At 49.3% G+C, this 14,707-nt stretch overlaps 1 protein-coding gene across 1 annotated transcript in view; it reads right to left on the reverse strand.

Annotated features, from left to right (window-relative positions):
- Positions 1–5,683: 5,683 nt before the first annotated feature.
- The window catches only part of ZC3H3 (zinc finger CCCH-type containing 3), a 236,474-nt gene continuing 227,450 nt past the window's right edge, over positions 5,684–14,707 (reverse strand). The window contains exon 12 of the mRNA XM_035124913.2: positions 5,684–6,591. Coding sequence (XP_034980804.2) covers positions 6,560–6,591 — 32 coding nt within the window. The 3' untranslated portion in view covers positions 5,684–6,559. The remainder of the gene's footprint in view (positions 6,592–14,707) is intronic.

The following is a 14,707-nucleotide window of genomic DNA, read 5'->3' on the forward strand; positions in this document are numbered from 1 at the left end:
CTTCTCTGGGGATTTAGAAATCTCCCCACAGCCAATCTGGGGCGAGAGAATGAGCAGAAGGCTTTGCATGGGGTTCTAGTGGCCTCAAGTGGGAGGGGGTGGGGGATTTCCTAGGGTACAATTACTTCTAGCTATTTCGAATTCCACCGTGCTGTCATTTATCTTCCTTAGTAGGGTGTGCAAGTGGCTATTCTGAATACGGCTCCAGAAGGAGGAAGTTTCAGAGAGTGCAGAAAAGTTTGCCCCTGTTCTCCTCGCAGAGCTGTCTGGCCAGCAATCCTGGGCTCTTGCGGGGAACGCTGTCAGGCAGGACGCTAAATCACAGAGACAGAGAAACAGAGAGGGGGTAATAAAAGCAGCCCAATCAAAGGGGGTGATTGTTAATGGCCCCCTCGCTGCTGCTGCTCCCCCCACCACCACCTGGAGCGAAGTTGGGCCAGGAAGTGCCAATCAAGGCATACTGCAGCCCTCCTTCCTATCCTTCTCTTATTAGCTTGCTACTCTGCGGAGATGAGCCAGGCTGATTCACCAGCCGGGGATGGGAGGGCATTTCGATGCTTGCCGCACGGGTGCCAGTTAAAAGAAGGGGTGGCCAACGCATCCCGTAGAGAGAGGAGGCCCTTGAGATGGGTCCAGGCATGGCTTTTTATAGATACAGAGCAGATTCACAGAAGCATAGAATAAACTTGGAAAGGACCCCCAAGGGCCATCCAGTCCAACCCCTGCTATGCAGAAATCCCAGCTAAAGAATTCCTGACCATCCAACCTCTGGAAGTTCTGTGTTTCTCACTTGTTTTCAAGTGTGTGTTTAGCGCGCTCTCTCTCTCTCAGATATAATGAACATTAGGAGACAGAAGAACGAGGTCCAGCCACTTTTGATTGACGGAATTTGTGTGGAGAGGGTAACAACGTTTAGATTTCTAGGCATTGAGTTACAGGAGGATCTGTCCTGGAGTGTTAATACAAGGGGGCTTGTGAAGAAGGCGCAGCAGAGACTGTATTTTTTGAGAATTTTAAGGAAAAACCATCTTCCACGAAAGCTGCTGCTTGCCTTCTATCACTGTGCCATACAGAGCGTGCTCACGTACGGTTTATGTGTGTGGTACGGAAGCTGTACTTCTCAGGACAGAGCAGGGCTGTGTAGAATTATTAAAACAGCAGAGAGCATTATTGGCTGCTCACTCTCCACCTTAGAACAAATCTATACCACCAGGTGCCATAGAAAAGCACTAGACATATCAAGAGATCCAACGCAGCCTGGTCACCATTTCTTTCAGCTCCTGCCATCGGGACGGAGATATAGAACAATGCAGGCAAGAACGAGCCGTCTCAGGAACAGTTTCTTCTCTAGAGCGATTTTGGCCTTAAATGGAAAGCCTGGACTTTGAAGTCATCTTATTTTACTTGTTATTTGTATTATATCTACTGTTTTTAATTAGGTTTTGTAATTTTGGATTATGCGGAATGCTTTATCGGAGTGGATGTAACAACCGAGTAATTTCGTTGTTCCCGCAAGGGGACAATGACAATAAAGATATCTTATATCTTATCTTACATCTAAGAGCAGCCCTGTTGGATCAATCTAGTCCACCCATCTAGTTCAGCATCCTGCTCCCACAGGATGTGGAAGGACCGCAAGAAGGAAATAAGCACAAAAGCAAGTCTCCCCTCTGGTGGTTTCCAGAATCTGGTATTCAGAAGCATTTCTGCCTCCAACTGTGAAGCCAGCCATCTTGGCTAGCGACCATTGATAGCCCTCTTCTTCACGAATTTCTCCATCTAGGTTGATGACCATCACTGCTTCCTGTGGGAGGGAGTTCCACAGTTGAACGATGTGCTGTGTGAAGGATTCTCTTTCGTCTGTCCTGAACTTTCCAACATTCAACTTCCTTTCACGTCTAAAAGTTCTAGCCTTATGGGTTCCGGTTTCCGCCTGCAGGAATGGCGGACCTGTTTTCCATCTCTCTGACCTTTGTAAGGAATTTGGCGGTTGCTAGGGGAGTAAATGGCAACCCCCTACCCTCTCCGGGGGTTACGGAGAGGGGCCGCTGGCCCGCGATGCCCCCAGACCCACTCCGACTGTTTTTGGAGTGGGGGGAGCTTGGGCTGAGCACTTACAAGGGCCAGGACTCCCGGACGCTAATCTGCATGGCGGGGATTTCCATGGTTAAAGAAGATAATTAGGCTTAAATCTATGGACATACTTCAGAAGGAGGGAAAGAAGCGCTGTTTACTGCTGAGAAATTTATGCTGCCGAGTGAGAGGAGTCAAAGATTGTACTGCATCTGGAAGAAGGATTGATGGGGACGGAGCGATAAGGGGAGTGAGTTTTTATTTTATTTTTTTTCTTCATATTGTTGCCTCGTACCTTCCCGGACGCGATGTCCTGGCTTGTTTGGAGTGAAAGAGAAGCAAAAGACTGTGTGAGTTGAACCTTATAACTGTTGTTACTGAGCATATTTTTTTAAAGATGTGGAGTTGCCGATGAGAAAAGCCCCCCTCTAGTCGGACGGAAGGAGTTCTGAATGCGTTCGGAGGATTTATGAGCTGTGACGCACTTTAAATTGGAGCAGCGACCTGAAGCTAAGTTCAGCTATAGGGCAAGGAGATCCATTAATTTACCAAGAGTCTATGGTTTGATGTTTGGGTCTCCTGCCTGGAAAAGCTGTAAATTCTATAATGATCGTAAATTTTCATGGCCATGAGAGGAAAGCGAAAGTGATTTGAGCTTTTTAAGATGGCGCTACTTCGAATTGCTTCAACGCAACAGGAGCTCCATTAAGAAGATTTATGGGGAGGCTGGACTGATTAACTCACACAGGAGAAAGAACATCTGTGAGACTTTGTTTGATATTTATATCAGCAGCTGGGAAACAATCGTGAAAGTGGAAAACATCTACGTGACTGTAAGGGGAAGATCTGGATTATTATGAACTTGAAGGACGATTTGAACTTTAGAAAAAAGACGGCAGTGGACAGTTGCGAGGAATTCCCAATTTCTTGAAGCATGGGAACCCAAATAAAAAATTCTTTAGATGATTTGGCATAACATTCGGTCTGATTGATATATATATGTGTATAATTTGAAATATTGAATGTGATATAATTGGTTTTAATTGGAAAATTAATAAAAAATATTTTTTTTTTTTTTTAAAATAAAAGTTCTAGCCTTATGAGAGAGGGGGGAAATGTTTCTCTGTCCCCCTTCTCCATGCTGTGTATAATTTTATAAACTTCTATCATGTTGCCTCTTGCTCGCCTTTTCTCTAAACTAAAAAGTCACAAAGGCTGCAATCTTCCTTCAGGTCAATGTTTCACGTGATCTACCGTATTTTTGTGTGTATAAGACTATATTTTTTCCTTATTTTATGAAGTTTAAAATAAGGGGTCCTCTTATACACGGATAGTGCAAAGTGCATTTCTATTAATTTTGAGTCCCAAAAATTAGGGGGCGTCTTATGCACGGAAAAATACGGTATGTCTCTTTGATAAAATGAACACATGCCTAAGTAGCAAGTGACTAAGAGGATTAAGAAATAGTATCATTTCTGAGTTCTGTGGTTCGCACTTGCTTCTGAAGGTGTGTTGAGAGCAGGGAGGGGGCAGAAGTGGCTATCCAGATACTGTTGGACTTCAGCTCCCATCAGTCCCCCGCCAGCATGGCCAACCGCCGGGCATTATGGGAGATGTAGTCTAGTGACACCAGGAGACCCTCAGGTCCCCATTCCTGGTTTAGAGACAGAATCCATTGGCGTAGAGTGGGGAGGGGCAATCTCCTGGGTGACACAGATGTTGTTAGGCAGCTGGATGTGTGTGCATACCGTCTGTTTCCCTCCCACCCTCCATCCACTCGGCCCTGGGAGCTGGCAACCTGCGCTATGACACTGACAGAATCCAGAAGACCTCTGCTGAGACTGCGACGAACTCCAAACCACTGATGGATACAGCAACACCACATCGCTTTTTCAGACCAAGAGGTCCTCAAAGTGCTCCCTATCACATGCGAACTCTTGTTATTTCAAGATCCGGAGACTTGGAATCCTTGTGGACCAGACTTCTCTCTTACACACACACAAGTACACTCGTCCCAGCCAAAGTTTAGCCCATCATGGTCCATTTGATAGGCAGAGTCTGTTGCAGGATCAAGCATGGTCTGCCCAGGCCACAAGGCCAGTCTCCTTTGCTCACCTATGGGACCGCCTCTCCCGGTATGCCCCGCAGAGGACATTAAGGTCCACAAATAATAACATACTGGAGATCCCGAGTCACAAGGTGGTTAGGCTGGCCTCGACCAGGACCAGGGCCTTCTCAGTACTGGCCCCGACCTGGTGGAACGCTCTGTCTCAGGAGACTAGGGCCCTGCGGGATTTGCCATCTTTTCGTAGGGCTTGCAAGATAGAGCTGTTCCGCTTGGCCTTCGGACTGACGCAGTCTGACCCCGGGGTTACCCTCCCCTAAGGTTTTATCTTATAATGGTTTTATCTTACTTGAAGATTTTTAATTTCAAAATTGAATTTTAACATTGTATTAATCTGCATTTTAATTCAATTGTTTCTTTTATACTTGCGTTGATATTTTTGCTGTTAGCCGCCCTGAGCCCGGTCTTGACTGGGAAGGGCGGGGTATAAATAAAATTATTATTATTATCATGAGTAAAAAGTGCTTGGCCTTCCCTGGATGCATCCCAGGTGGTGCCACGGCAGGGGAGATTCCTTGCCAAGAAAACTCTCTTCCCAAGGGAAGGAAGAGAGGCTTCTTGCATTTCACATTACCTGCTGGAGGAGCAGACGGATTACAGAAGAGCAGAAAGGAGCAGGGTGCATTTCAACCTAGAGGGTGCTCAAAATGTTGGAGGTTCCCCCCACAAAAATGGGCAACGAATCACAGCAGCCAGATTAGCTCCAGGGAGAAGGGGGGTCATTGCGAAACCTTCAACCCTACTGTATGTTTCAGGCAAAGACGGGCTTGGTATCATTTCACTCGAATGGCTTTATGACTCATTTGAAAAGGGAGTAGATCAGGGGTCCCAAGACTTACCCGGCTTTGGGCCAGTGCCCGCCGCGCCAATCGCACGGCGGGACAGAGGGCAGGGGAGTGTGCGCGCAGCAGGCCGGAGGGCGGGGGAGTGTGCGCCCGTGCGCATGCGCGCACACACTTACTGGCACGGTGGCACGCTTCCAGGACGGAAAAATCGCCGAAAATCGTTTGTGTGCATGCGTATGGGCCTTCCCCCGACCCGGAAGTGCACCGGAAATTACCTCTTCTGGGTCGGGAGAGGCCCATACGCATGCGCACAAACAATTTTCGGCGCTTTTTTCCGACGTGGAAGTGCGCCGCCGCGCTGTGCGCCATAAGAGCGGGCAGCGGGGGTCGTCGCAGGCCAGATTGGGAGGCCAATTGGGCCGCATCTGGCCTGCGGGCCGTAGTTTGGGGACCCCTGGAGTAGACCCTCCGTCCAACCAGCTGGGCTGGGAGAGGAAGGAAGGAAGGAATCTGCGTATGTACTGCAACTGCTCTTTTCCTGCATGAGATCTTTCCCCAGAATTTCCACCCAAAGAGGGAAATCGGTTGAGTATGTCGGTCTGGAGAAAGGACCCCCCCAAACCCTGTGATTTCCCCCCCACGCCCAGAGAAAACACAAGACTCTCTTTCACAACCAAGACCTGTATAGAACTTCACAACACGCCTCTACAAATATAAATGTTTTGCTTGTGGCTTTTTTTTTTTTTTGCATAATAAAAGCACCCAGGCAAGCTGGTTTTACAAATCACTCTGAGACCCAAATCTGGCCTTGACTATCAAAGAAACAACTTTGCAAAGAATCTAGAGTTCTTTCCCCTCAAAAAAAATTCTGCTCGGGAAAGAAAGAGAAACCGCCCTCTGCCCTCGTGTCTCCAAAGCCTGCAGGAACTTTGCCTCTCTCGGGACAAAGTCAGGCATGAGATTTAAGCCCCTCACCCATCAACCCACAATGGCTTTGAAATCCCAGAGCCATCTATCGGCAATCATCTCCCTTAACTCTGCATCTTGGCACCCTTGGGAAAACCACCCTGGCCAGGCGGTCCAAGCATGAGGTGGTAAAGGGTCTGGGGTGCAAATCTATATCTTAGGTTTCTACCTGGTCTCTCTCCCTGCTTCCCCCAGTCCACCATCGCGGTTGATGGTCCCAGGTGAAGCCAGCACAGCCACGCTGAGTCTGGGACCCAGGCAGACGTTTCTGGGTGACGCTCCCCCTGCAGTGCAGGCCAGCGGAGCTGAATTAGGAGCTGGTGAAAGTCTGAAAGAGAAAAGCTCCTTTATTGGGGGGGGGGAAATAAAACCACAAAGCTGCCCTCCTGGGCTGTGTGGGAGACTGGGGTAGCCTTCCTCTCGCAAACCCCACTTCTCACATAAAACAAGCGGACAGCCCCTCTGGGCAAATCCAGCCGAGCCTTTTTGCCTGTCTGTCTCGGTGCCGTGTCTTCCTGAGTTAGTCGCCAGGGTGGCTTCGAATCCCTGAGGCGTGTGTGGCCGAGGCGTCATCTGCTGCGCAGGGCTCTGCTCGGAGGTGTTGCCGTCCTCACAACCTGGGCTTGATCTGCAAAGGCTTCCCTGGGAGTGAAAAAAAAGAGGAGAGAGAGTTGTTTGTTATCAAAAGGAAAAGAGGCCTGAACTATTACAACCCGGTGTCTATCGCTGAGATCATCTGCAGGAGCATCGCTGGTCATTTTTTTGAGTTGGGGAGTCTTGCTTGACAACAATGAGAAACTGAGCCTCCAATGTCATTGGCCATGTCCTGTGGAACTCTCTGCCACTGGAGATTCAGCAGGCACCCTCTGCACCAACTTTTAAACTGAAAACCTTTTGATTCCTCCAGGCCTACGCAGGCAATTAAGAATGCATCCTTCCACAATGGGTAAGTGATATTGGTTTTTAAATGTTTAATTGTATGTTTTAAAGTTTTTAGTGCTGCAAGCCCCTTGGATATATATATATATATGAAACAGCGGCACGGAAATATTTTCATAAATAAACCAAAAGTGAAAAGGACACACACCCCTCTTGGCATTTGGGAAAGAGAGTGGATCGTTTGATCCTCCTCACCCTGAAAATGCTGCCTGACCTCAGCAACAGCTGCTCTGATGTTGCACCTCACCTGCTTCATTCCCCCCCCCTTTGCCACAGCTGTCAAGCCCACTAGGCTGCTAGTCCACAGCGAGGCAGGTACACCGATGCCTCTGCAAAGCTCTTGGGAAAGCGAGGGTGTTGTGTTCTGGCTGCCTAACCTCAAAAAAGGACATTGTCCCGTTGGAAAAGTTTGGGAGAAGGGCAATCAGAAGGATCAGGGAGGGCGGATCGACTGCCCTAGGAGGAAAGGGTGCAGTGTTTGGGAGAAAAGGAGAGGAAGGGTCTTGGGTTCTAATAAAAGGGGGCTTACTTTTTAATTCAGGAAGGAAATCTGATGCCCACTGTCATGGCCATTAATTACCCTTCTCAAGAGCTATAGTGAATGGGGAACTGCTTGCGGGGAACCCCATCCAGCTCAACGTTGTTTACATTGGCAGGAGAGCTCAGTGGGTAGAGCATGAGACTCAGGGTCTCATGTTTCAGGCAAAGACGGGCTTGGTATCCTTTCACTCAAATGGCTTTATGACTCACTTGAAAAGGGAGTAGATCCTCCGTCCAACCAGGTCAAAGCTGGGCTGGGAGAGGAAGGGAGGAATCTGGTAAGGGTTCTCTCTCAGGGTCGTGGGTTCGTGTCCCACGTTTGGCAAAAGGTTCCTGCATTGCAGGGGGGTTGGGCTAGATGACCCTCGGGGTCCCTTCCAACTCTGCGATTCTGTGATTCTCGTTGCCGGAAATCTGGGCACCTTAAGCCCTGCAGAGAAGGAGCAGCTCACTTTCAAACACTCCAACGCTCCTGGTTCCGCACACATTAAACAGCAGGGTGAATTAGCAGGATGGATGTGACAAAGGGCTCAGGTTTGCTGACAAGGTCAGGCTGCTCAGGATGACAAAATGCAAAACGCTAGAACTGTCTCTCTGGAAGGAGCAGCATCCCGGGGGAGAGGATGGCGGGTCTTAACAAGCCAGGAGAGGCGGGGAAACTTTCAGGCTGATGGAGGGGCTGCCCAGTGACTTTGTGGGCAGAGGGCCGGACTTGGGTTCGAATCCCAGCTTAGTTATGAAACCCTTTCAGTGGCCTGCAGCCACTTTCTCTTTCTCCCTCTGCCTGACCTACCTCACAGGGCTCCTGGGAGGATAAAATGGGGACAGAGGGAAACACATTGCCCTGCGTTCCTTGGAGAAACAGCAGGACAAGAATGTAGAAATAGAAGGAAGCAATACATTTAAGAATCCCGCTGAAAATATTGACTCCGGGCTACACTCCCCACACCTAGAATTTTAAAATGTGCTTTGTGCATTCAAAGAACTGATGGCTGCCAGTTCCCTCTGGGATCAGACCCTCTGCCACAGCAGGAGGAGCTTAGGAGCCAAAGGACGGTCGCTTTCTAGTGGCACCGAGGGAACAAGAGACCATCAGAAGAACACTGCCAGGTCACGCTCGCCTTTTGTCTAAACTAAAAAGACACAAACCTATGATCAAACCTATCCATTCTTAAGGAAATCAGCCCTGAGTGCTCCCTGGAAGGACAGATCGTGAAGCTGAGGCTCCAATACTTTGGCCACCTCATGAGAAGAGAAGACTCCCTGGAAAAGACCCTGATGTTGGGAAAGATGGAGGGCACTAGGAGAAGGGGACGACAGAGGACGAGATGGTTGGACAGTGTTCTCGAAGCTACGAACATGAGTTTGACCAAACTGCGGGAGGCAGTGGAAGACAGGAGTGCCTGGCGTGCTATGGTCCATGGGGTCACGAAGAGTCGGACACGACTAAACGACTAAACAACAAAAAGTCACAAGCACTGTTCTTCAGATCAATGTTTTATGCGATCTCTCTCTGTTTGATAAAATGAACACATGCCTATCCTTTCAGACATCAGTTGCCCAGAGCAAGTGACTAAGAGGGTTAAGAAATAGTATCATTTCTGAGTTCTGTAGCTCTCACTTGCTTCTGAAGGTGCATTTAGAGCAGGGAGGGGCACCCATGGCTGTCTAGATACTGTTGGACTTCAGACACCCATCAGCCCCCAGCCAGCATGGCCAACTGCCAAGCATTATGGGAGATGTAGTCTAGTGACACCAGGAGACCCACCTGGTTTAGAGACATAATCCAGTGGCGTGGCGAGGGGGGGCGGGGGCGTTTGCCCTGGGTGCAAAATGGTTAGGGGTGCAAATTTTCACTTGTTTCTAAGTGTGTGTTCAGCACACGACCTCTCTCCCCCCCCAAAAAAACAGAGCCCTGTTGGATCAAGCCAATGGCCCATCTCGTCCAGCATTCTGCTCCTACAGCATGTGGGAGAACCGCAAGCAGGAAATGAGTGCAATAGCAACTCTCCCCTCCCCTGGTTTCCAGCAAATGGTATTCAGAAACTGTGGAGTGAGCACAGCCGTCCTGGCTAGTGACCCTCAAAAGCCCTCTTCTCCATAAATTTGTCCATCTAGATTGGGGGCCATCACTGCTTCCTGTGGGAGGGAGTTCCACAGTGTGAAAAAGGACTCTCTTTTGTCCGTCCTTAACTTTCCGACATTCATCTTCCTTGCATGGCCACAAGTTCTGGTATTATGAGTGAGAAATGTTTCTCTGTCCAGTTTTGTAAACTTCTATCATATTCTCGCTCGCTCGCCTTTTCTCTAAACCAAAGAGTCATAAATGCTGCAACCTTCCTTTGGATCAATGCTTCACATGATCTCTCTCTCTTTGACCCAGGGACCACAGGCTGGGATGCCCACAAGGTGTGCAAATCATAAGTGAGGAAGGGGCTCAATCTGAGGAGGGGGGAGAGTGCCCAGCTTGGCCCCCTGTAAAGGCTCAGATCGGGGACGGACGGATGTCTCTAAGGCCTGAGAAGCCGGGATGGGTTTTACATTACGTTGCCTGCCAAGTGACAAGGGTTCAGGTTTCCAAACTGCCTCCCCCCCCCCTCTCCACTGCTTGGAAAAGAACAAGGGACACCCATCTCAGCCCCGAACTTAGCCCGGGTGTCACGGCCCCTGCTGGGACGATGCTGCCTTTTGAGGGCCTGGGGCGGTTCCAAGAAGGATCTAGGCTTTATATTGGGAAAGGCCTTTCATGCCGGAGATTCTTCACGTGGACCCCGCTGGGCTCCCCCGCTGGGAAACCATGGGTGCCCTCCTGCAGCAGCGCCACCGAAGAAGCATGAGGAACATGGCAAAGTCTCGTAGCTAGCTCTCCTCCCCGCCTTTTAAAACTTGGTCAGACAAACTTTGGGCAGGGCTGTAAGTGGCGGTGGCATTGATGCATGGCTTTTTGAGCTAATTTATGTAAAATAAAGAGGGCTCATTTAGCACCTTTCCACCCTTAATATAACAACCATACATCAGAGGGAGGCCCGGCAGTCGCCCCCGACTTGGCCATTAGTCACCTGCGACGCCAGCTAATGCCGCGTAAAAAGGAGTCAGCAGTGGGCGAGCAGACCTCTGGGTGCCCAGCTGTGTGCAGGCATGAGAGGCACCAAGGAGGCAGAAGATCTGGCAAGGTCAAGAGGAGAGCAGGCATCCTTCTAGATCAGGCTTCCTCAACCTCGGCCCTCCAGATGTTTTTGGCCTACAACTCCCATGATCCCTAGCTAGCAGGACCAGTGGTCAGGGATGCTGGGAATTGTAGTCTCAAAACATCTGGAGGGCCGAGGTTAAGGAAGCCTGTTCTAGACAGTCTTCAAGGGCTTTAAGCAAAGGCTGGGCATCTCAGGGTCACTGTTGCACTGGCCACCCTTTCTACCGTGCATTCAGGGTTATCTTTCGTTCGGAGAAAAGGCAATGACAAGGTGTGATGGTACGGTGTTTCTCAATCTTGGGTCCCCAGCTGTTGTCGGACTACAACTCCCATCACCCCCAGCTAGACAGGACCAGTGGGCAGGGATGATGGGAGTTGTAGTCCGACAACAGCTGGGGACCCACGTCTGAGAAACTTGGTTATAAAATGATGCATAGCACGGAGGAAGAGGGGAGAGAAAAGTTTTGCTCCCTCTCTCGTAACACTAGGACTTGTGGGCATCCAATGAAGCTGCATGTTGGAAGATTCAGGACAGACGAAAAAAGGACTTATTTGAATAGTGCATAGTTAAACTGTGGAACTCCCTCCCACAGGAGGCAGTGATGGCCACCAACTTGGATGGCTCTGAAAGGGGTTTAGACAAATTCATGGAGGATTGATGGCTATCAGCCACGGTGGATGTGCTCTGCCTTCTGCGGTCAGAGGTAGCAATGGTTCTGAATACAATTTGAGGGAAACTGCAGGAGGGGAGAGGGCTTGCAGGCTTCCTACAGGCATCTGGTGGGCTACTGTGAGAACAGGATGCTGGACTATATGGGCCAATGGCCCTGATCTAGCAGGCAAATCTAAAAATATGTAGTATAAACACTGGCAACTGGGAAACACTGGCCTGCCTGCGCTCCAATTGGAGAATAGCCTTTACCGAAGGTGTCACGGGCTTTGAAGACACTCGAACTCAGGACACAAGGGAGAAAGGCCTGGAAACGATGCCTTATGAGGAACGGCTTAGGGAGCTGGGTATGTTTAGCCTGGAGAAGAGAAGGTTAAGGGGTGATATGATAGCCATGTTCAAATATATAAAAGGATGCCATAGAGAGGAGGGAGAAAGGTTGTTTTCTGCTGCTCCAGAGAAGCGGACACGGAGCAATGGATTCAAGCTACAAGAAAGAAGATTCCACCTAAACATTAGGAAGAACTTCCTGACAGTAAGAGCTGTTCAACAGTGGAACTTGCTGCCAAGGAGTGTGGTGGAGTCTCCTTCTTTGGAGGTCTTTAAGCAGAGGGCTGACAGGCATATGTCAAGAATGCTTTGATGGTGTTTCCTGCTTGGCAGGGGGTTGGACTGGATGGTCCTTGTGGTCTCTTCCAACTCTATGATTCTATGATTCTATGAAATGTGCTAAGAGGAAAGCCCGCTTGGCAAACCCTCACAGTGATCAACTCCCACCCGGAAACCAATGTCCCCACTGTGGAAGGACGTGTGGATCCAGAACTGGCCTCCACAGTCACTTATGGACTCATTGTTAAAACCGTGTTCATGGAAGACAATCTTGCTCGGCTACAAGGAAACGCCAAAGAAGCAGAAGCAGCAGCTCACGATAGTATCAGGGTGGCAATACATGACTTTGCTTTCAATATGGTGAATTTCAGAATGCAGAGGATCTTACGGGCTGCAAAGTCCGTGTTTCCAGTGCCAGAGGAGAAAAGAAGTTAAGAAGCAGCGTTGACTGCATCTGTGACACTCGCCCGAGCTTTGCTTGCTGGGGAGGAGAGAGAGGGGAGCAGGGAGCAGGCAGGCAGGCGCTGGCCGGAATGGGGAAAGGATGGAGGGTGCCCAGGAAGGAGCACGTAGAGATGCCCTCTCCGTTTTGGGCCATCTCTATTAACGGTGTACCTCTAGACCTCGATTCTGAAGGAAATCAGCCCTGAGCGCTCACTGGAAGGACAGATCCTGAAGCTGAGGCTCCAATACTTTGGCCACCTCATGAGAAGAGAAGACTCCCTGGAAAAGCCCCTGATGTTGGGAAAGATTGAGGGCACTAGGAGACGGGGACGACAGAGGACGAGATGGTTGGACAGTGTTCTCGAAGCCACCAACATGATTCTGACCAAACTGCGGGAGGCAGTGGAAGACAGGAGTGCCTGGTGTGCTATGGTCCATGGGGTCACGAAGAGTCGGACACGACTAAACGACTAAACAACAACAACCTCTAGACTAGAGGCTAACATTACAGATTATTAGACTTCCATAGCACGATAAATATGCAACGTGGTCGCTCCTGCAACTGCCCTTTCATCGGGGAGGGCCCTCAGAGAAGAAAAAAAAAAAGAGATTTATAGCTGCAAGACGAGACTGGCAATATTTCCTGAGCCATAATATTGGCAGCTTTTCATTTATGCCCGAAGACGGTGCGGATAAAAGAAGACAAGTTCGAGAGGGAGGGAGGGAGGAGGGAGGCAACACAGGATGTGAGCAAAGGCGGCCGAGAGGGAGTTAGTTGCCATTCATGTCAGCCCCACTTTCCCCCTGGGGCTGGTGGCAAGAGGGCTCTTTAATCGCATTGTTTCTTCCTTCCCCTGAAGGACAGCGCTCCTCGTAAACCCAGGCACGGAGGGCGGGGAGGGGGGGAGCTCGTGATGTTATTTATTTATTTATTTATTTACGAGGCGCTATGAAATTCTTACAGACACACTGTAAAATTGTCTGTCAACATCCCCACCCCAGAGTTCCCCACCCCACCCTCCCCAACAACGAGAGGCCCTGACAGAACATTAAACAGCTAAAAACTCTCATCTGTGTTCTGGCTGAACTTAATTATGAATTGCAAACAGAGAGGGGAGAGGGGAGAATTTTAAAAATGTACTAAAACGAAGCAACACGTGCGCGAGAAGAGAAGGGTGGGTGGGTGCCCAGAATTTTAACCAGATTTGGATTAATTTGGTTCCGCTTCTGCCCTCTTGCCCCACTCGCTTTGGATCATGGCTGCTTTCCCCAACCCTTGCCACACCTGGACGTGCGCGTGCGCAAGTACACACACACTCTTGCACACTCGCAGGCACAAGGAGAGAGGTACGGGAGAGAGAGCGGGGGGGGGGGGTCAGTTAAATTCCTTATTAAGAACTTAAGGAAACTGAAAATCCAGGCCATTCTTGCCTTTACCGGCAAAGCACAATAACCCCAACTCTGGACTTGCATCTTGAGACTGTAAAAGGAATGGAAGCCTCTTGAGCGGCTCCGATAAAATGTCCCCAAAGTGCCACATTTAAAGATGCAGTGTAAAACAATGGTGTAAAAGTCAACAAAACTGGCTCTGTATGAAACAATAGAGGATGTTACTCAGCCAAAGGCTTGGTGGTCAAAGAGGAATGGTTTCGTCTGGTGCCTAAAGGCATATGACATACCCTCCAACGTTTCTCCAGTGAAAACAGGGACATTCTATTCCATAACAATAATTTTACTACTGTATTCATATCCTGCCCATCTGACTGGGTTGCCCCAGCCACTCTGAGCAGCTTCCAACATATATAAAAACATAATAAAACATTAAAAACCTTCCCTATACAGGGCTGCTTTCAGATGGCTCGGGGGTTGGACAACTCCATACTCGCCATCATTTCTAGGGCGTCTGAATGAAAAATGGAACAATCCAAGATCAAATCAGAACCTGGGGCAGCTTCTGTAAATCCTGGACTGTCCCTGGAAAATAAGGGCACTTGGAGGGTCTGGTATAATAAAGGTGGCAGGTGAGCTTCCCTGGGGAGAGCATTGCACAGATGGGGGCCACTGCAGAAAAGGCCCACCCTCTAGACCTCTTGTGGAGGAGGCACATGAAGAAGGGCCTCGGATGATGACCACAGTGTCCGGGTGGGTTCATATGGGGAGAGGCAGCCCCTTAAGGCTTCCCCTGGCCTAGAGAGTCTGGCATAGCTATTTTAGGTGTTCAAATATGTCTTGAATTTCCTGGACATAGCTGGAATACTGTAATTCGAAACAGTGTCTGGGGGGAAATCCGAAGTGTTTATTTCAGCGAATTTCACAAAATATGCATAAAAGATATGCAATAAAAGCTCAACAAGTAAGAAAAAAAT

The sequence above is a fragment of the Zootoca vivipara genome, chromosome 8, assembly GCF_963506605.1.
Source record: "Zootoca vivipara chromosome 8, rZooViv1.1, whole genome shotgun sequence".
Lineage (NCBI taxonomy): Eukaryota > Metazoa > Chordata > Lepidosauria > Squamata > Lacertidae > Zootoca > Zootoca vivipara.